General features: G+C 38.8%; 1 protein-coding gene across 3 annotated transcripts in view; it reads right to left on the minus strand.

Moving 5' to 3' along the window:
* Positions 1–22,601, minus strand: part of si:ch211-200p22.4 (phosphatidylinositol-binding clathrin assembly protein) — an 86,486-nt gene that overhangs the window by 2,139 nt on the left and 61,746 nt on the right. For 2 of the 3 annotated variants that reach the window (XM_028606197.1, XM_028606198.1), the window contains 6 exons: positions 21,167–21,267; positions 18,912–19,022; positions 9,684–9,824; positions 9,195–9,225; positions 8,551–8,683; positions 1,001–1,057 (listed from right to left, as the gene is read on the minus strand). In XM_028606197.1, the coding sequence (XP_028461998.1) occupies positions 1,001–1,057; positions 8,551–8,683; positions 9,195–9,225; positions 9,684–9,824; positions 18,912–19,022; positions 21,167–21,267 (574 nt within the window). The remainder of the gene's footprint in view (positions 1–1,000; positions 1,058–8,550; positions 8,684–9,194; positions 9,226–9,683; positions 9,825–18,911; positions 19,023–21,166; positions 21,268–22,601) is intronic. The other variant, XM_028606199.1, reaches the window with a different exon arrangement.

Genomic DNA, 22,601 nt, shown 5'->3' on the forward strand with positions numbered 1-22,601 from the left:
ATTGGAAATGTAATTGAATTGGAATCAAATTGATTCAGGAAATCATTGGCGATACCCGGCCCTAGTGGGTAACTCAGTATAATCTGCATTAGAGCTAAAGCCATCACTTGTTTAATTGAAGGAAATCGAAAGTAACCGAGTAAAACTATTTTGATAGTCAAATAATTCTTTGAATAATTTATCGAGCAAAAAAGCCAAATATTTGCTGGTTCTAGCTTTCTAAAATGTGAGGATCTGTTGCTTTTCTCAGTTTTGTACAAGTGTAAACTGAATATATTTTGGTTTTGGACAAAACAGCTATGCATGGCCTGGGGATGCACGAAATATTCACTTTTACTTAAAAAAGTTTACCATTGTACTAACTTGTACTGTCTTTTAATGTTCTATCCAGATTGCCATCATGATTGTTGTATTTTTTTGTCTCATTGCGTATTGCTGCTCTGCATGTTTGCATGTGTCAAGAAAATGGCTATAATCAGCAATGCTTGGCTGTATTTTGTTGCTTGCTTGCTTGCTTTACATGTACTGAATGGGGATACTGTTGATATATTACTGTACTAATGTCTTGCTGGTTGCTGTTGCTCTGCATGGCTTCTGCACCGTCTTGGGAATGCTTATTTTGTTGCCGTCTTTATGGCGTATTGTTGTCTTCTGTCTGCAGTTTTTTTTAACCTAAACTAATGTCTTGCTGTTTCTTGTTGCTGTGGTCTAAAAACATCTCGCCAAAGGACTACAGTTGAAAATTAGCCAGCTGGCTAACACTGGCACATTTACAGAAATGTTGACTAATGGGAGTTGTCCTTATAATAAATGATAACATGAAAAACAAGATATTTGAAGATTAGGCTTTGAGGGTTTGTTTTGTCACTATTCTCTGACATTTTGCAGATCAAACGAATAATAAATGTATCAAGAAAAGATTAACCAATAATGAAAATATTTAGCATGTATGTGAGTAATGGGTACCACGTGTTTTTTTTGTGCATCTGTGCACACTCACCATTCCATACACAGGCACTTGCGGTGTGGTCATGGGAAAAGCCATGGGAGCTGGAGCCTAGAAGAAAAGCAAAAGTCAACTTAGAGCAGGTGGAAAAAAATCAGAGGTGGCAGAAAAACACAGCTGGGTAAAACATGGTATGGCTTTTATTGACATGCATATGTGGAAAACTAACATAGTTGCCATAGCATAACAATGCATGAAAGAACACCAGAACATATAAACAATTTTGGTGTCTTTAGCTCTGACAAACATCTCCTCTGTCTCTGTTAGACATGTCAGACACAATAAATAAAATACACACCGTGTAATGTATGTGCAAGGAGAAAACGTTTAATGCTGATGAAGTGTGCACATTAGGAGTGCAACAAGACAGCATGCAGCAGAGGTACTTAGTGGAATCCCACTGGGAGCAATCACTACCACAGCTTTAAAAGGGGTGGCTCAATAGGACAGCGTTTAGCCCTGCCCTCCTTACTTCACAAATCAAATCCACTACGGCTGAATGGGCCTCAAATTTAACGTGACGGGCAATTTGTAGCCGCTGTTCACAACCCACGCACATCCGCAAACAAAGCCGCCGATTTCTGCTCGACAAATTGGTAATTGATAGGAGCGAGGGTCTAAGGGGTCTAACAGTATCGTATCAGTGAATGCATAAGATTAGAAGAGAAGCTGCGGTGCAGGGTGCCTCTTGCACAACAGTGGGCGATATATTATAACCATATTAACAGATGTGAGATGAGATTTGTTTCTCCAGAGTACATATCACAGAGGCAGACACTTTGACAGCTTCTCTGAAATAAAACGAATAAGGATTTGGATTTCTCAGTGGGATTTGGGAATACCTGCAAACATTTTCAGATGTTTCAGGATAATACCAGCGTGATTTCTTTCCCCCTACCACATATTTTTGTACAGTATTTGCTGCAGTCAGAAGTTGTGACGGCTTGCTCTGCTGCAGGTCGTCCTGCTCATCCGGAAGTCACAGGCTCCCACTGTTTCCAAAAAGCCCATTAAAAAACAGCTTGCAGAAACACGCTGCTGCCTTTACAAACCTAATCCATCATTGTAAATGAGACAACTGAGGCAGTTTTTTTCTTAACATGACTTTATAACGTTGCCATCATTGCAGAGGTATTAAAAGTACTTCCACAGTTGAAAGTCTCCAGCTGGAGTACGTAACAGTGCACATAAATGAATAAAAAAGGTAAAATATTTCCATTAAACGCAGTAATTAGCTGCTTTAAATCACATATTACGTTAGCGGTCTTGCGTAAAATGATGGATTGCATTAATCAAGGCAATACAATGGTGTGTTTAGCCTGGATGATCATTATCCTTTAATTGCTTACTTCATTAATGCTTCTAACAAATAGCACGTGATGCTTGTTGATCTATGAAAAAAAGAGCCTAGTATTAAACATTGTTTTATCTCAGTTTTCAATGTACAAAACTATTCACGCAAAGAGCCATACTCACTAACTAATTTATCACCTTTAAACACAAAATGTGGTCCTTATATACAGAGTGCAAAACACTAAAATAACAGTCCTTAGAGTACGGACAAATCCTAATAGGGTGAGTTCCAATTCATGTGCAAGCTCTTCTCCTCATTTTACTTCAATAAAATGTCAACGCTGTCATGTATTCAGTGTCTGTTACAGTAGAGTAAATTGTGGCTTAATGCTCTATACTTTAAAGCATTACAGTATTACTGTAGTTTATGGCATTTTAGAGGATTGAAGTATGTATGGTTTGTTGCCTTGAATAAAAACAAGCTGTGTGGTTAATACAGAACAGAAAAGATAAACTGAGGCAGTGAAAAGCAGTCTGGCTACTTGAGCCCTGTTGTTTTAGTCTATATTTGTTTATATTAAAAGGCAAATTGGCATCGTTAAAAGGATGCTGAAATAGCCATTAGCAGTTCCTGTTTGCAATGGACCCATGCTTGTACAGATAACAACTATCACTGGATTATTTTGATTCGGAGGAAAATTAAAAAACGTGAGGATTCTCATGCAAGTTCTGAAATTATAAATCACTTCTTTCTATGGGAGGAGGCCTCGGGGAAGACCCAGGACTAGGTGGAGGGATTATATCTCCAACCTGGCCTGGGAACGCCTCGGGATCCCCCAGTCGGAGCTGGTTAATGTTGCTCGGGAAAGGGAAGTTTGGGGTCCCCTGCTGGAGCTGCTCCCCCCGCGACCCGACACCGGATAAGCGGACGAAGATGGATGGATTCTTTCTATGATTTCTAATTGAATTTATTTGTGTATGTCACTGAATCTAAAAATAAATAAGTCTGTGTGATAAATTTGACGGATTTATTCACTGTTTTGTGACAGTTTTTCCACAGGCCTCATGCAATATGTTCTCCATCTTTTCTATATTTACAGCTTCTCAGATACTGACTTCTGTAATTTAAAAAAAAAAAAAAGATTTGAGCATTTTATTTTAACATTTACAACGCTGTGATGCTGTGATAAATTACAGCATGATGTATTACCTCATTTGATGCAGATTTTACATTGCTATGTGACATTGTAAGGCCAAAATTAGGAGTAGAGAATTTTGTTGAAGTCATTTTAAAAAACGAAACGGTTATGTAAATTGTAAAACAATGTAAAAGCTAAGCTTCAACATATAGGATAGGAAGTGATGCTCTGCTAAGAGAAGGTTTCTGGTCAGGTCAGTTGAACCAGTGAACTGATCTTAGGATGTAATCAATGTGATTGATCAGGCATCCGCTTTTAATTCCTGCCCCCAGGGAGCAGGCTGTGAAAGTTGATCATAACCATTGATCAATTTGATCTCTTCTCGCAGCAGCAGAGATGGCCAGCAGCCAGACAGGTAAGAACATGAATCCAATTCCACCCAAGAGACTCTTATCAGATAAGTTTATTGCTCACTTAGTAATACACTAGTGGCTTGGTATTTAAAACTATCATTAAAGATTAAACTGACTTTCATCTGCACCTGAACCACGCTTTAGTTAGCAAACCATCTGTCTCAGAGTTTGACTGGTCTGTCTGTCTTGTGCAAAATGAGAGGGGGCATCACTTTATTTTATTTTTTAAACATGACAAGAAGACGTCTGAGAGAAAAATAGAGCAGGTGAGACGCTGTTTATGCACCACTGCACCTTCTCTATCGGTACTTTTGTCCATCTGTCTTTCAGCCCAGCTGTCGGCCCTCAATGCATCATGCTTTACATTCATCTGTTTGTATCTGTCTTTTTATGCTCAACCTCTCTCCTGCGGTTTCTATCCCTCTCTGTCTACCTTTGCATCTGTTTTTATTTAAATCTGTCTTTTCTCTACAACTTTAATCCCGACTTCTCATGTGTCTCAGAGCTGAACTTTTGCTATTCCCTTTGCCATATCACTCGAAAGGCAACACTCTTCTTTCTATGCTTTCTCTGCAAAGTTCTGACCCTACATGACCTGCATGGTTAACTGAAGGATAAAGCAGTTAAAGGCTTTGCAGGATTTCTGGCTGGCATTTTAAGTATCAAGCGAGCACAGACCGTTGGAACTTTGCCCTTTTGCCGGGAATCTCAGATGTGGCAGTGTTACTTATCATGCATGACACCCTTCATATTCGCTGCTCTGCTACCTGTGATGTCTTATATATTACAGCCACATGCCGCTATGACTTATTTATCATGCGACAGCTTGTAGAGGTTACGTTTGCGGTTTTTAAAACGTGTCTATATTTCCCCACTCTAAGCTTTATTTGTACATGGTCAAAGCTGCTGCATTTTGTTTGTGTTTGCTTGTCTTGCTAAATGTACATAGAAGGCAGGTTTCAGTTCACTGCTGACCACACAATGTACGGCCTTTTGTACCATATAGGAGGGAAATAAAAAAATTTTGTTTCGCTGAGAAAACAATTACTTCTTTTTTTTATTGTGCTACTCTGTTAATCCCCATGCATCAGACTGGGACATATGGGTACTTTGCAAAACGTCAACACCACACTTTATTTATTAAGTTCTTTAATTTTGTTAAAGTCAACAAATCCCACAAGATCACCAAATGTATATTAGGCTTTGAATCCACAGGCAATGATGATGGGTTGATGATCTGTTGACAATAAGAAAACTAGAGAATATCACCAGACTTATTCTATCAATAAGATGTACAAGGGACAAACAAAAGGCTTGACCATTGAAAATAAAGCAGTACGGAAGGAGGAGAAAAGTAGCGCCCTCTTTCTGACTTCCTGGTATCAGACAGTTCACTTAGAGCTTACACATACACACACACACATATACATACATATATATATACATACATATATATATACATATATATATATATATATATATATATATATATATATATATATATATATATATATATATATATATATATATATATATATATATATATATATATATATATATATATATATATATATATATATATATATATATATATATATATATATATATACATATACATATACATATATATATATATATATATATATATATATATATATATATATATATATATATATATATATATATATATATATATATATATATATATATATACATACATACATATATATATATATATATACATACATATATATATATATATATATATATATATATATATATATATATATATATATATATATATATATATATATATATATATATATATATATATATATATATATATATATATATATATATATACACACATATTCTTTTTTTTTATTTTTATTTTTAAAGATAATTTCTTTTGGGCATTTTTGCCCTTTATTTAGACAGGACAGCTGAAGACATGAAAGGGGAGAGAGAGGGGGGGAATGACATGCAGCAAAGGGCTGGTAGTCAGGCAGCTCAGAGTCGAACCCGGGCCCGCTGCGTCGAGGAGTAAACCTCTATATATGGGCGCCCGCTCTACCAACTGAGCTATCCGGGCGCCCCACTTAGAGCTTATAATGTAACAAGCGCAGGTCATTAGCCTGCAGAACAAGCAGAGGTGAGAGGGTTATTTGCGGAAATTGCGGCAGGAACAACACGTGTCTCCAAAGAACACAAAAATGAAAGAGGGGACAAAGAAAGAGATAAAGAGGGAGACAGCGAGAGGGAGGTTGGAAGCACATTATAGGAGTCATTGAGAAGCCAATAAGACCTGTCTTACTAAACAGGGATAAGTACTTACATAACTAGTATAGAACATTCCATTCTGCATCAGGACGCAACAAGGAAAAGGGACAAAAGACAGAGAAGAAGACAGAGAGAAAGATGGAGAGAGAGGGAAAGATACACAGGAGATGGTAGAGGACGAGAGAAGGTGGTGTGAGAGTGGAAGAGAGAATCCAAGAAAATGAGAAGATGATGAAAGAGAGAAGCAAAACAAGTATGACGAGGTAGAGACCAAGAGAAGGCGAGAATGAGAAAGTAAAGAAATAGGAAGTGGTTAATGTTGTGACAGAGGAAGTGAGGATATTGAAAAGAACATGGACAAATGAGAAAAAAGAAAGTGGATAGTAAAAGAAGAGGAAAAAAGGTTAGAACCACAACGTAGGAAAAGACGGAAAACCAACAGAAACAAATAAAAGGAAATTTCAATGAGGGTTCAAAACATGGACGGGCAGATGTCAAATGCAGTGTGGCGAAAACAGGACGAGCAGATGATAACGCAAAACAAAAGACGCGATAAAACAAGCAAAGAGGGGAAGGAAGACGAGTGGATGACGGTGCAAAAACCAAAGGACCAAATGCATGAAGAGGATGAGCGGGACAGGAAGGAGAGATGAGGGGGAATGACAGTAGGGGTGAAGGGGGAAAGAAAGAAGGAAAGGACCAACAAGAGAGAGAGAGAGAGCGAATAAAAAAAAGATAGATATTGGGGGGAAAAGGAGAAAGAGAGGAAGCGGAGGATTAGTGACAGTTTGTCCTCGTCAGCCAGAAACTGCTGTCCAGAGATCAGGAGGACGATCAGGGGCTGCCAAGATCAGCGAACACACACACACACACACACACACACACACACACACACACACACACACACACACACACACACACACACACACACACACACACACACACACACACACACACACACACACACACACACACACACACACACACACACACACACACAGAGAGAGAGAGAGAGCATGCACAGGCAGCTATATACTGTACCAATCAATATGCTCACCTACACCAACACAAAAACAAGGTACAAAACATTCACGTGCACACGACAAGTCCAGCTTTCAGTGGGTGCAACATATTTTACCAGCGAAGTGCCTGCAAGTTACATTTAGATAAATGGAACGCATCAATTATTTGAAGATCCAAACTGAATACTTTTACTAATGAAAATGGCACGTTGTGGGCAGCTACACTGTTAAATGAATAGTTGGGGCTTTACTGTAGAGTGTTAAATGAAAAGATTGATACCAATCTCATGTCTGGAAGGAAGATTTTGTCAGATCCATGCTAGCTGTTTCAACCTTTTTCGAGTTTTTATGCTGAGCTCAGATAACTAGCTACAGCCAAGAAATATGCTGGCATATAACAACCCCCTTTTTGTGAACTGTTTTTATACTTTGTTTTTTTTTGTACGGATATCATGTGTTAATTAGTAAGCTTTAGAAGGTGCTGGTAGGTGTTTTTTGTTACCCTTGTTCAGAGACAGGCTAGCTGTTTCCCCCGGTTTCAAGTCTTTATGCTAAGCTTAGTTGCTGCTGGCTGTAGCCTTATGTTTAATTCTAAGACATGAGTGTTATTGATCTTCTTATCCAACTCTAGTCAAGAAAGTGAATAAGCATATTTCCTAAAATGACAAACTATTCCTTTAATACAATAAGAAGCTAGAACAGAAACACTTTTAACATTTAATTAAACAGTTAATTTACTAAAGAGCCAGAATCTCGCCCATTAAACACTTTTTAAGACACTTCCAGGACTTACAGAAAACTTGATGCATCCTAATTATGGAACATTGTGGTCTGTTATAACTTGGCTCTCAATTTCGTAGTTTTGGCCATTATTTGGGAGATCTTGGAATGTCACACCGGCAAAAAACCTTAGCATTCAGACAATTAGACAGATTGTAAAGAAGCCTAACCCAGATTATCTGAACCGGTTTGAAGGAAAAACTAAAAGTGAGCACACCCAAAATGTTGCTAATAATACTTCTTTGCACAGGAAAAATCTGTAGGTCAAAGTTGCACCAGTGAGGCAGTATGTAAACTGGGACTGATGTTTACAACTTCATTTTCTCTTCCAATTAAGTTTACCTCCCAATTTTCTAGTAATATTGCAGATTTCAGCAATTAACATGGTTAGTTCAATGTTATTATCACTCATAGGAATGATGGCCTAAACTACAGAAAAAAGTTCCAAGTTGTAATAAACTGGAATCATCCTTTAAGATTTTTTGCACTTGACTTTAAAGACAACTTGATGGATTTTTTTTTTTAGGGTAGACTCAGGTTGTACAATCACTGCACCACATGACACCTTGTCTTTGTATTTGTGTCTGCATGTTCAGTGCGTGTTTCTGTCTCCTTACCACGTGTTGTACAGGCATGGGCTGCGGGGCCATGGGCGCCGGGCCCCACTGTGTGGTCGACATGGTCTTATTCTGCCAGTTGTGGCCTCCCGTCAGCTTCTTCTCTCCAGACTGGTTCCACTGCATGTCTGGCCTGGAGAGTGACAAGCAGGGCAACAAAACAAATGTGTTTTTTTGTATTATGCATTTTCACTTGCTCAACCTGAGGCCTATTCAAAACAACACTGAAATCATGTCTTAGAAAATAAAGATTCAGTTGTTCAGTAGATTTGCTCTATTTACTTGAAGATTCTTTTTGTCTTTGTACTTTCTTTTATTTTTTATTTTCCCCGTGAGGCACATCATGAATTTTAAAAACTCAAGTACAGCAGAAACATGAATGTGAGCATCTTTTTGCCTCTAACACTCTACAGAAGCACTTTGTCACAAACCTAAGCAGCTAAAAGCAACTGAATACTTCATAATAAATTAGATTTTGACTTTAAGTAGTAGAAGTTATATGTTGGCAGACAGTAGGTAGGGATGCTGGCAACAGTTGAGATAAGTAAAACAGTGAGGTGTATTTGTTGGGTCAGTGGATAAATCCTCCAGCCTAGACTACAAGCACAACACTAAAAGGTATCATCACAACTCAAGACACTTACTTCTTGGCTGGGGTCCCACCAAACTGCAGATCTGAGGAGGGATAGAAACACAGAGAAACTGAGTGAACATAGTTAAAAGAGTAAATGATAGACAGGGAGGCCGGTATTTCTGCATTTGATGCAGTTTTTCTCTCCGATTTTACTTCATCTTTGCTCTCTTACATCATCTTTTCACTAGCTTGTAACATTCAGATGTGTTTAATCAAATTTATTCCTGAAGAGAGGTTTACGTTTTGCAAACATTTGATTGACTAAATGGTTCCTTTTTAAAAAGAGGATAAAGGGAAGAAGAAAGAAATGTTGCCATGTGAAAGGGAAAGGTCTTTTAGTAGTGTATGCATCTTTATATAACAGCGTACGTCCTTCTGCTCAATTAATATGAGTGATTACATAAGAAAGATGGTGTAGATGTGTGTATGCATGTATTCAAGGCCAGGCCTTTCAAGTGGACACATTCAGCTGCATGTGCACATGTATCTCGACACTCACTGCCCACGAGGTTAGCCAGAGAGGAGTCGAGGTCGTTGGCTAGCAGCTTTCCTCCAGGATGGATGGCCATTTGAGGAGGAGGAAGAGGTGCAGTGTGTGTGGGCATTGTAGGCTTCAACAGGTCTCCTAGAGCATCAAAACCTGAAGTAGAAATTAACTCATACATGTAAATAAGCTGAAAAATAATGATTTAAAAAACATTTTTGTTAAGACAGGCTGGTAACAACATCATATAGAAGGAGTAGGGGTTAGTACACCACACAGGCACATAGACAGAGAAAAGCAATTACGTACAAACATACCAGATTATAAAATAATCCCCAGCCCCAAACAGTGATTGCCCAATTATATTTTTGCAACCGTAACTAGGCATGACAGGCCTGTCAAGCTTTGGATTGTCTCCTATATTGAAGCAGTGTGCATGGGGATGTAGTAAGAAAGATAGTCAGCGATTAAAGAGTTTGGAGGTCTTTCAAAAACCGTAAAAGTCTAAAGAACCAAGCAGTAATCAAGCAATACTTCCAAGAAGCATTTTATTAGCTGACTACATAATTTAGTTGAGTTATAGATACATTAAAAAAAAGCCCCGTTAACAATACCACATCCCCTACTGTATAAAAATCTGGCCCTGGATTTTACTATATCAGAGTGTAAGGTAACGTTAGCGTCTCTGTCCTGCACATTAAAAGATTTGGAGAACTTTACACTCCGCAGCTCGAGATGGCGCAATGTTTGGCAAACACATTGGTTACTCCTAATCTAAAATCTGTTTATTTTGTAACCAAACTAAAAGAATTTTAACCAACTCATGGAGCTAACGTTATCTTTAATAGCTAGCTAGCAACGGGAAAGTCAAGATCGTGTCTAGCCATGGTAAACCAAGATTTGCAAAACTCAAACACGAGATGGTTAAAGTTAGGAACCTAACTTTATCTCGATGGTTCAGGTTAGACCGGTAAGGTTAGGTTAAGGATAGGTCGTCGGGCAGTGAGTCTCGCAAGAGTTGTCACAATTCTAGGGTTACCATCTAGACACAACCAAAAATCTGTAGTCGTGGACTAGAAAGAAGTAGCCTGCTTTTGTGTTCCTCTGTCTGAAATCAAAGACCCACCGTTTCAAAAATTACAAAGACTTTCGAGTGCTAAATCTGCAACAGTGGACTGCATATACACAACGCAAGATGGGGCGGGGCTTAGAGAGTGGTCAGTTGGGTAATCAAACTGTAGCAGCAGAAATCTGAAAAATAGTGAGTGGAAACTCAGGCTCGAGGTGAAGAAAGTCAACCAATCCCACAAAAACACCAAACCCAACAATGTCTTAGTACTTTCTGACTTCCCTCAATCCAAAGCCCATTCGTTCCTACTACAGATGTAAATATTTAAAATTGAGAAGTGTTTTTTAAAGAGCAGAAGCAACTGCTTTCAAAGGCATTTGATACTGAATCTAATGAGAGCTGACTCAACTTTCAGCCTAATTTTCCAAAATTTTCACTCACGATTTGACCGCTTTAATGAAGCAGCGCTGGACAGTTTTGATCTGAGAATATTGCTGAGCTGTGCTTTCTTAATGTGAACTATCAAATCTCACTGCTGGCCCTGCTGTTAATTGAAATAGCCCTGCTCTATTTTTAGCATTTACCTACAGTGGCAAAGATTCCAGACTTTACTCTTTTATTACTGTCATGCAGCAGCCTCATTCTATCAGCAGCCACCCTATAATCCCTGACTCAGTAGCTTGCAGCACTTGTTCTAGATGATTGATTTATCTGTTTGTAGCTGTCATGTACACACTCCTAACAGTGATTAGTTTGGAACATGTGTGCGTTTGTGTATTAGAGAGAGTGTGTAAACTGACTTTCCATGGCTGGTAGGTGCAAATGATAGAGTAATTTCCTGTGTTGGTGTGCGAATGTGTGTGTAAGTGCCTGTTAACAACTCCCCATGTCAGCACTCATGTTGCTAATGGATCAGTATTACTCTGCTGGTAGAAACCTGGAGATGTGACTGTGTGCGTTTGTAGGGGCGTGTATTTGGTGGGAGGCGTGGTAAACATGGCGAGTAGTAGAAAAAGGAATTTTTTAAGAGAAAATGAAAAGCGCAACCGCATGGTGATGTCGATTTCTTGCATAATTGTATGCAGTATTGCATTATTGTTTCCTGACTTTATCCAGTAACCATTAGGGGTTACAAACCAATACATGAAGACAAGTGGCAGAAATAAAATGAAGTCAGGAGCAAGGCGACAACACAAAGCTGGGGGAAAAAAAACGAACGAGCAAGATGTGAATGCAAGACAACTGCTGTAAACATAGAGCGTCCCTGCAAAAAATAGAGAAGGAGGAGAAAAAAAGAGAGAAGCAACTGTTGGTGGGGAGAAAAAAAAGGGAGGAATAATATTTAGTTAGGAAGCGGTGTGCAGGTCTGACAGTGGTGCTGACACAAGAGATTCAGAAAACACTTTTCCTGCTAGCTTAGCAGATGAGAGAACAGGAGGGAGGAGAAGCATACGGAGAAAGTTAAAGAGAAAAGGGGAAATGAAGTGAGTGAAAAAGCAACCACTATCTTTTTTTTTATTCTCTTGACTCTAATTTCTCTCCCATTGTCGGCACTTCCATTGTTGTTGTCACTGTAATAAAACACTATGGAAATGTGGGTGATTTTTTTGTTTCTTAAACCACCGTGTAAGTAAAGCCTACTGAATTAAATTGAACCAAGAGAGCAATAGAAAAGAAGCAGAGATAAAGAAGGGGGGGAAAGAGAAGAAAAGAAAGTTAAACAAGCTCTCAGTAGATCATACACACACACCACAAGGCAGAAAACCGGGAAGGAGGGAATCAGGACGTGGAGGAGGAAGGTGAAGAAGCGAGCAATGAGAGCGTTGTATTGAACTGGGAGGATAATGCTATCAGTGTTAGCTTAGGTGTTTCAGCAGAGGATTTGACAGTCAATAGAGTTTAAGATCAAAAGGGAAGCGAGGAAGTAAATCCATGTTGAGGGTTCAATTCCAAAACACTGGAAGGAAATCTGTTATTTACTACTATTTAGTTGGATTATCTAAAGCTCTTTTTCTCTTTTCATGGAATACATAACATTTCTGGCTTCATCTATTGCTTAAAGTAATGGCTATTTGGCTGCTGGCATTGGGACGGATAGGATATAAAGTAGGGCTGCAGCTATCAATTATTTTAGTAATCAAGTATTCCATGGATTAATCGGATAAGTAATACTTTAGCTTTGTTAAAGAGCAATAGTAAATATACAAAAGATAAAATAAGACAGGTCTCCTAAAATAAACAACTTACTGGTTTCCCTTTTTAGAAAATTTGCTTAAATTGAATGCAGTAGTATTGTCTGTCAAAATAAACCCATTTAGTGCAATGATGTGCCATAATACATTCTGGGTTTCTGGATATTTTCTACCTGAAGGTCCTCTTGGCGAAGTAGAAGTCTCCTAGCAGCAGAAAAATGAGGAGAAGTACGCTAATTCTGGTCTCATTTGTGGTATGATAAACCGTAAATTCATCAAATTCAGTGACCCATGTCGCTATATTCCAAGATTCTGTAGCTGGCTTATTTTCCGGAGACAGACCTTCGGTTAGCAGCTGTAACAACACAAATTCAGTATTCTCAGCTTGTACAGCACCGGCTGTGACAGTGACCGATTTCAAAACGTATGTGGTCGTTGAAGCCTTAATTAATGACCTTTTGTTCTGTTTAATCATTTTAAGACAAAGAACTGTCCGTTTACTAAGCTCAACCCCCTCCCTTTAGTTACTGCTGCAACGCCTTGTTAAGCTTTCCATTCTCGCACGGTAAATATGCAGTTTGTGGGCAGATTTACTACTAGAAATATTTTTAAACAATGAGTCCTTGATTTTAGACAGAGTAGACAAAAGCAGGCTTCTCCTTTCTAGACAACGACTACTGATTGCTCAAATACAATTAAAAACGGCAGGAATTTTCCACTTAAAACGGAAGCAAAACTGGATCCCTGAGTCTGTGTTGGGGAAAAAAAACAAAGGAAAAAATAATTGCGGGGACTGAAGACAACAGAAAACAAATATGAATGATGAAAAATTGAGATCACATCATAAAGACATCACAAAACATGTAAGCTTCTGTAACACAAATGTGAATTGTGCATTGTCTTTAAAACATAAAATCTATATATAAAAAGGAGCAACTACGCCTCAAACTCTCCGTACAAGATAGCAGTTAAAAGTGGACAAAAGAAAATGTGGATAAAGAATACAGACTTTGTAGAGACAGATGAATGAGAAAGGACTTTGAATTGTAAGGAGGGAGAGAAAAGAGGAGGAGGAGAGCAGATGGAAAGGAGTTGCCTGGATGATTCTTGCCTTTTGAAGTGTGATGGGGAGACGATGAGGCAAAGATAGAGGGAGACATGAAATAAGTGGAGGGAGGGAGGGAAGAGAGGGAGAGAAGGAGGGAGGAAGGGGGGTAAGGAGGGAGGTAGGAGGGTGTGAACAACAACAAAAAAAAAACAGACCAGCAGTAGCACAGATGGGATGGAGCAAAATGACAGATGACGTGCAAACAGACGCAGACACACAGTTACAAACACTAACATATAAAGACACATGTGGACACATATAGAGATACAATGCATGGGCACACACACAAAAGTAAACAGACAAGCAGTACAGTAGCTGCACACACACAGGGATTTTTGTGAGATGCTGCCAGTTGCCCAGATGGTGTATTGGTAGTTGTAGTTGCAGCTTCAACACAGGCTCTATTATTAGAAGGAAGATAGTCTGTCCAAAGCCAGAACCAGGCAGCACACTGGAGCCACAAGCCTCCATGAGCAGAGAGAAGAGTTTGACGGGGTTAAAACAGATTAGAGCGAGCCAGGCAAAAAAATCTGCGGCTTCTAAAAAGAATTTGCACTATGGACTCTTTGAAAAACCAAACAGTTTTATCTGGCAAATGTTTGAAGAAGCAATGATACAGCTGTACAAATGCAACTGATACTCCTAATAATGATGACAGTAATATGTCAAAAAAAAAGTTGTGCTTTCTGCCAGAAAATTGATAAAATAGCTTCAGAGTCCATTTGGAAGATTTTCCAGATGTATAATTAGTGAGCTTGCTCTGAAAGATGATACTGTTTCGATTAAGTCATACAGATTTGAACGGCATGTGCAGCCACTGCTGGTATGAAACAGCTGGCTGATTAATCCTGGCAAATTTCCAGTAATGCTAATTGATGGGCGGCGGCACTGTGAAAATACACTCTGCTAGATAAAGTTAGGAAATAAGTTTGAACCTAGAACAGTGAGAGGAGTGAGACCTCAATTTGGACAAAAAATATCCACATACCGATTGTGAAATAATAGAAAGAGACAAAAGGCTGCTTGATCAATTACTGGTAAATTATTTATTTTATTATTATTAATATGAATCGTTTTTTTTGTCTTATCGAATCTATTATATCTAGTTTTTAGTCTAACTTTTATTTAAACATTTCTATCTTGTTCCATTTCATTGTTATAATTTGTAAAGTTGTTTCGTCTTTTTAATCTAGTTCTTTTTTGTAGTTTTATTTCATTGTGTTTTACTATTATTACTGTTATTATAGCTTTAACACCTATTTTATTACGTTTTCATTTTTTTTATTGTCTAGCGTGGATTGGTTCATTGTTCTTGTCTTTTTTGTTGTTTTTACGGTCTACACTTGCACTGACTTTAAACTTCACTAACCTGTATGAAAGATGCTATACAAATAAAGTTTGATTGATTGAAATAACGACAAATTAATATACTATATTAATGATTATGTACACCCGTGATAACAAATTACTCTGGGATAAAGTATTACCATTTTTAATGAAGCTTTCCACTAAAAGTTGGGGGATAATTCTGTCAATATTAAAAAAAAAATATGTCAATACTTTCTGAAAAGCCTAGCCCATATGTGGCACTCGTACTGAAGACTGAAGGCTGAATAATTTTCTAAAACAGCTCGGCACTCAAACACGAGCATGATGAACAGTGCATCAATTGGGTACCATTTTCAGTCGCGGATTAATACACATTTAGTGTGCTAGTGAGTATTTACAGCAGCATGCATGGTGCATGTGGGATCAAATCTAAAAATAAAAACTACAGAGCCCATGTTCATCAGGGTGAAGGAACATGTCTCCCAGGGCAACAGTATGGCTTTTAATAGTTAAGTGTAACTGACACAGAGGAATTAGCTATATAAGGCTTTGGCTACAAAGCCAATCCTTTGGTTCTGGTCTTTTCATACAATTTATTGACCACGAGAAAAAAAAAATATAATAAAACACAACTTATCCTTTATATTAATTACACATAAAACTTGTGTAACTTTTTTTGAACTCTTGCAGTTTTAAACCTGCAACTCTTTCTGAACTCCTTTTTCCCTTTATGATGAAAACAGTCTTTAGAGGACCTCTGCAGGTAGTCGCTCTTATCTGCTGTGCCTTCTTTGGAGCTGTCGATAACTCGCCCTGCCTTAAAATGATATGCTTTGCAGGAGCGTCTTGGGACCCGAAAGGGTTGAGAAGTACAGAGATTGATTGTGTCAGTTGTTGATGAGAGGTTAAAAGAAAGTAAGCCAATAAGAGGACTCTGAGCCAAAGTGCCAGACCTGCAACACTTAAGAGTCATCAGTCTGAAGCTGTTACCATAACAGGCGGGAAACCACAGCAAGAGAAGCTAAAGTAGCTGGAGAGAGGGTTCCTACACATCGTCAATTCCATTCAAGACTTTGAGAAGTTAATCTTTTTCAAATGGATCTTGGTTGGCAACTAAATGATGTATGTCAACACTTTATTTTACAGGAAATAATGGCAACTATACCTTCCCATTTTCTGGATGATTTTATGACTGATAACACTGACAGGTTGTGCAACATAAAAATACCTAACAATACTATTTAACTAGTTTTCTGTAGCTTCATGATCTGGAAAAGATTTGTTTTAGTGCTCATATTTGTAGAATTTGCAGACCTGTTTAGGAACCCTGAAAGAATAGACCAGTCACTGAGGAAAATCAGGACTGGGATCAGTTAACTTCTGGTTCAATTAATAAAAAAAGAAAAGAACTCATAATCCTTTAAGGCCCTGAAAACCGATTTTTTTTAAAACAGCTTCTTACTATTAGTAATGGATTATTTTTTTTTTTTAGAATAGTGTTGGCTATTACACAGGAGATCATTTTGTCTATGCTGTTTTTTTCTGTGCTTTTCTTACTAGTGGGCAGGGCTCTGATGGAAAATCGTGATGTCACAAATTCCCGTGCACCTATCAGGATTTAGCGATATCTAAGTAAAAATCTTGATCATAGCTTTGGGGTTGCTACCATATGTTCGGATCAAATCGAATCAAATTACACTCACACAGTCCTGAAGAAACAAATTAGCTGAGCTTTTTAGGGGTTAAACATTTAAAGGGGTGATAGAATGATTATATGGGGTATTTCACAGTGTTCCTAAGGTCTCCTAATAGGGTATGTAACATTGGTTGGGCTAAAAATGGTGTTCTATTCTATGGGCCCTTAACTACCCTCTGAATATGGCCTTATTTGGAACAAGAGCTTTTCTTCCAAATATGGTATGCTAATGAATAGTTAGATGAGCTGCGCGCTGATTGGTTGAGCGAACCACATACACATACATTGGAGATGAGACAGATTTCAGACACTGCAATGTTATACATTGTTTGTCTGCTATTCCATTATTAAATTCACTTCTGAGACTTTTTTATGCGAGAAATCAACTATATAAAGCTCAAATGTGGGCCGTTTTACGAAAATGTATGGCTAATTGCAAATTTGGTAAGACGTGTTGGACTTCAGGAGCTCTACACAGTCTGACGAGAAAGCGGCAGCCTGCTGGGCTCCACACCCAGGTCAAAGTCACAGTTTCTGGGTTACTAGACTTCCGGGCTCGGGCGGGCTGCCAGCTGCCGGCATAACTATTGTATATTTACAGTTTGAATTTTGTCACGGCATGTATATCACAGCTACCGTAAGGTCTTACAAAGCTAACACTTTTGTCCGACTTCAATTTAAGGCATTTTTGTGAATTTAGGGGTCTCGTTAGGAGGAGCTGCTAGCTAGGCTATGTGTCCCATTCAATCCTATGGGAAAAGATTGCCGCTACACTTTCGGCATAACTAATAACTATAATAATTTCGTCACGGCATGTATATCACTAAGGTCTTACAAAGCTTAGCTAACACTTTTGTCCAATATAATGCATACTTTGCGCGGGTATGGAACACTGCAGGCTGTCGGCCGTGACGGAGCTCCATTTAGCTCACAGCGGGCCGGGGTCTGTGAAGGAGGACAGGCCGGGCGGCAAGGCAGCAACCCAGACAGCACCGGCCGCTGAATCCGACACACAGTCGGACAATATTTGCAATTAGCCATCAATTTTCGTAAAACGGCCCATATTTGACCTCATCATAGTTGATTTCTTGCATAAAAAAAGTCTCAGAAGTGAATTTAGTGATAAAATAACAGATGAACAATGTATACAATTTCTGAGATCTGTGCAACCTATTCAGAAGACTGATCTCAGATCAGTGGTGTAGCCATGTAAATGTTGGGGTGTGACAAAGACAGAGACCAGAGCCAAATAAGGAGGAGCCACATAGTTGACGTCAACTATGAGCTTCGTTGAGATTTGCCAGTTTTCAAAGTTTCAAATTGTGAGATTTGCAGAGGAAAGAGGTGTCAATGGGATTTTGAGGTTCTATGTATGTCCTATTTACCCACCAAACTGTCGTTATTCAACTATGACAAGGTAAAATCTGTTTTGCATTCTATCACCCCTTTAATAAATACCTACAAATATTAGTTTTTTTACTATGTTGCCTATTTATTTCAGATTATCTCCTGTTATAGCGAAGATTTTAGGTATTTTTTCTTTCTCAAGTTACTTGAAAATCCAACTGTTAACGGATCCCTCATCTCTGGGTTGTGGACTTGTGTTGTGGAGTTAGGGTTACTGTCAATACGGTATTAGAGACTACATGTAAGAGCTTAAACAACAGGCTATGTGACAGCGCTAAATAAAAGCTACAAACACCCTCCCAGTAGCAGGAACAACCACAAGTCTACAGTCTGGAGCTAGTCAGAGGGTTAGTTAAATGCTACGCTTGTGCTGCCAGCAAAGTCAAAAGGTTTTAGTTGTCAGTCTGGCTTTGTCTGGACAGTCAGACAGAGCTGGCTTTACCGGCTGCAGGTTGTGGGCCGCTGTTACTGGGCGTGGCATTATTCCCAAACACAGCATCGAAATCTACAGTCATGGCTGCGGTGGTCTGCTGCAGAGGCTGGTTCTCCATTCCTGAGGGATGCAGTTAAATGTGACTGATTAAAACCCTGTTTGGGTGTTTAAGCTGCATGAGATAACGGTTGGACTATCTGCTTTGAAATAACGGTAGATATATACATCAAATTGTGATTTGACTTGAATGAAAATCATGGCTTTGCACTAGTAAGGATTCCTCCACCTCCCGCTAAACTAATCCCATTAGATTAGGAACATGGACATTAGTCTCCAGCGTACTGCCATTGTTGTTGCTTAGTAACTTGGGATTCTGTGTAGGCTGTTGGGAATGTCAGGCTTTCAGAGGAGAGTTAAGCCTGTGAATGAGAAAATCCACTGATGCACCTTTTGTTTTTTTTGTCTCCACATCCCTGTTGGGGATTAGGGCTTGAAGCCTCAGAGAGCGGTCGTCTTCGTGGAGTCCACGAAACAAGAATGTACACCACAAAATTCTCAAAGACAGGCAGTCCACCAAATGTCTATTGTTACAACTAAGCTTTCAGGAAACCTAACAGTGATTCATAAAGATGATCTAGAACATAAACATGGCATATAGCAAATGGAATAGTAATTTATAATATAGTAGTTTGTGTATAAGAATCACCACCTTCCTATGTGACCCAATTAGCATCTCCACGCTTGTTTGGCTTTCTGGCCGAGAGTTAGATGAAAAGATTCATACCACTTTCATATCTGTCTGTTAAATATGAAGCTACAGCTAGCAGCCGATTAGCTTAGCACAAAGACTTTAAACAGGAGGGGAAAACAGCTAGCCCAGCTCTGTCCAATAATCCACCTACCTGCACCTCTACAGCTCACTAATTAACATACTGTTTGTTTGATTCGTATGAAAACTAACTATTTATTGACCAGTCCCTGCAAGTTACCTGGCAAATGCTTAGAACCAAGACATAGCCTGGCGCAGAACCTCAGGAACAATGGCGAAATGTCATTTTCCACTTTAGCATTTGCACGAATTAAACAAGCCCAGGTGAAACGTGTTAATTTGTGAGCTGTTAAGGACCTGCTAGGTAAAATACGGTTTGTTTTTTTGGATGGAGCCAGGCTAGCTCATTGTCAGTCTTTGAGCTAAGCTAGGCTAACTAGCTGTAGCTACATGATAGTCATATCAATCTTTTTGTCTAACTCGCTGACAGAAAGCAAATTCCTTTCCCAAAATGGCAAACTATTTGCCATAACTTAAAATACTTTATCCTTGCTCCTGTCAGACTGAACACTTCATCAGTGTTTCTGACGTGTATAGCCTTGGGTGTTTACTGACGTAAGTATCTTTTGTGTCGTTTTTGAGAAAAGCACAGGGGATCATTATCTCAGCTCCTGTGTCAGAGCTACTGATAGAGTAAGGGGCTGATACTTGAGCTAAGATGTAGCTCTGACTCTGAAGTCTGGCCAAACTCTTTATAAATGGCTTGTGTTTAATCCTCTTGTCATAAAGCCTGTAATACTCTGCACTAACGGTGCTTCCAGATGCATCTTTGTACTACTTTTTGAGCTGAAATGTCAGAAATAGAAGGGGGAATATACTATATAGCAAAGCTAATATGTGAAAGTCAATGCCGTTGCTCAGCATTTCTTCCGCAGCCACATTTTCCACACTGACAAACAAGAAAATGAGGAGAGGGGGTGGTTGAAACTCAGCTGACATTTCTCCAAGCTGCTCACATTGGTTACAGGATTCATTATTCCAAAAGTACTGCGAGCATTTACAATGTAAACCCCTGCACCCAAACCTTGTTTAACTGTGTCTCTACACAAGACACCGGCTGGGTAATGCAACATTAGTTTCTGAAGTAGAGGAGGAAATGATGATGGGTGGATGGATGGTTTACATAAAAAGACAAATGAATGGCTCGACAGATGGGCAGACATGTGAATGACTGGCCAGAAGGGGGAATATCCCCAGAAGGACAAACACACTTTGAACGACGACATACTGACTTTCTGCTCAGACTTAAATTGTGTGTGCATGTAGGCAGGTGTCTGTCTTATTTTTATGTCTGTGCCTTCATATATGTGTGAATGCAGATATGTGTCTGTGCAGGTTGAAGGTGTGTGTGTGTGTGTGTGTGTGTGTGTGTGTGTGTGTGTGTGTGTGTGTGTGTGTGTGTGTGTGTGTGTGTGTGTGTGTGTAGGTAGCGTACCTCCCCAGGCACTGTTGGCGGTGGAGATTGAAGGAGTGCTCTGCACAGCAGGGATGAAGGCCGGCTGAAGATCAAACAGGTCACTGTTCAGATTGGGCACACTGGGGAGAGAGAGAGAGAGAGAGAGAGAGAGAGAGAGAGAGGAAAGAGGGATAGTGAGAGAGTAAGAAGGAGAAAGACAGAAAAGGTAGGATAGAGAAAGAAGTGAGAAAAAGGGAGAGAAAATGGAAGGGGAAAAGAATAAGAAAAAATGTCGGGGAGAGGAAAATAAAGAAAACAGAGAGATGAATGACGGAAAGAAAGGAAAGAAATCAAGTAAATAAATCAGCGAGAGATGAATAGAAACAGAATAGAGAGGTATGGAAAGACAGATGGAGATAGAGCATTCATATTTAATCAATCACGCACAAATAGCTAGAGTCACCACTAAAAATGTTCGTTTGTCACAGATAAATATGAATCCTCTCTCTCCGAAGGGCTGTAAAAACTTCCATGGAGCAATAAAACAGTTAGGAGTAGTAAATTCACAGCGTGTTACAGTGTGCGAACGTTGAGTATAAATTCTGTTCTCATATAAAGATCAAATAGTCTTACTGTAACTGTTACAGCTGGAGGGTGTGATACAAGGATTTGTTTTTGTTTTTCTTTGCATACAGGACACTTAAATACGTCTGTATTGATTTGCATGTTTACCATTCTGGCTGTCAGTTTCCCCTTTCCTCAATTTAAGATAACCACAACATTTTTGAAGTCAAAATCCTTAAGAATTTCATGAAATCCAACCCCATATTTGAGACCTTTTATGAATGGTATTGGTTCTGTAACATTCTGTAAATACCTCTATATATAGTCTTTTTCATGGGTAGTGGCGGGGGGCGCAATTCACAGGAAATGAAGCATGTATGCAACAAAGTGTTACAGTTTGTAATCCTATCTCACTTTGAGTTTGTTTTACTATTCACTCTCCTAACACAGCACCAGAGCTGTATTAATAAGTCACTCCTAATGCTAACTAGGACTGGGCGATATGTAGAAAATCTGATTACAATATAGAGAATATTATTGACCGATATTGTTGGGTTGACAATTGGTGCTTTAACACAATATTTTCACAATTCGAGTTTTGATTAATAATCATCAATAATGTGGTTATAATGACCAAGTGGACCAAAAAAGACACAACACTTGCCATATAAAGATATCCAAAATCTAAGACAATATCTAGTCTCATATCAGGATACCGATATAATATCAATATAGTGCCCAGCCCTAATGCTAACTGAGCTTTTCTACTGCTGCTAGTTCACATTAAAAGCATTCCGCTGGTGAAACACTATGTGGCTTTTATTTGTGAAACAGTCAAAAGAAACATCTATGCATCTGTGCTCATACATTATACAAGATCTAGAGGACTTGACTTGGTTTAAACTGGTGA

The sequence above is a fragment of the Perca flavescens genome, chromosome 19, assembly GCF_004354835.1.
Source record: "Perca flavescens isolate YP-PL-M2 chromosome 19, PFLA_1.0, whole genome shotgun sequence".
NCBI lineage: Eukaryota > Metazoa > Chordata > Actinopteri > Perciformes > Percidae > Perca > Perca flavescens.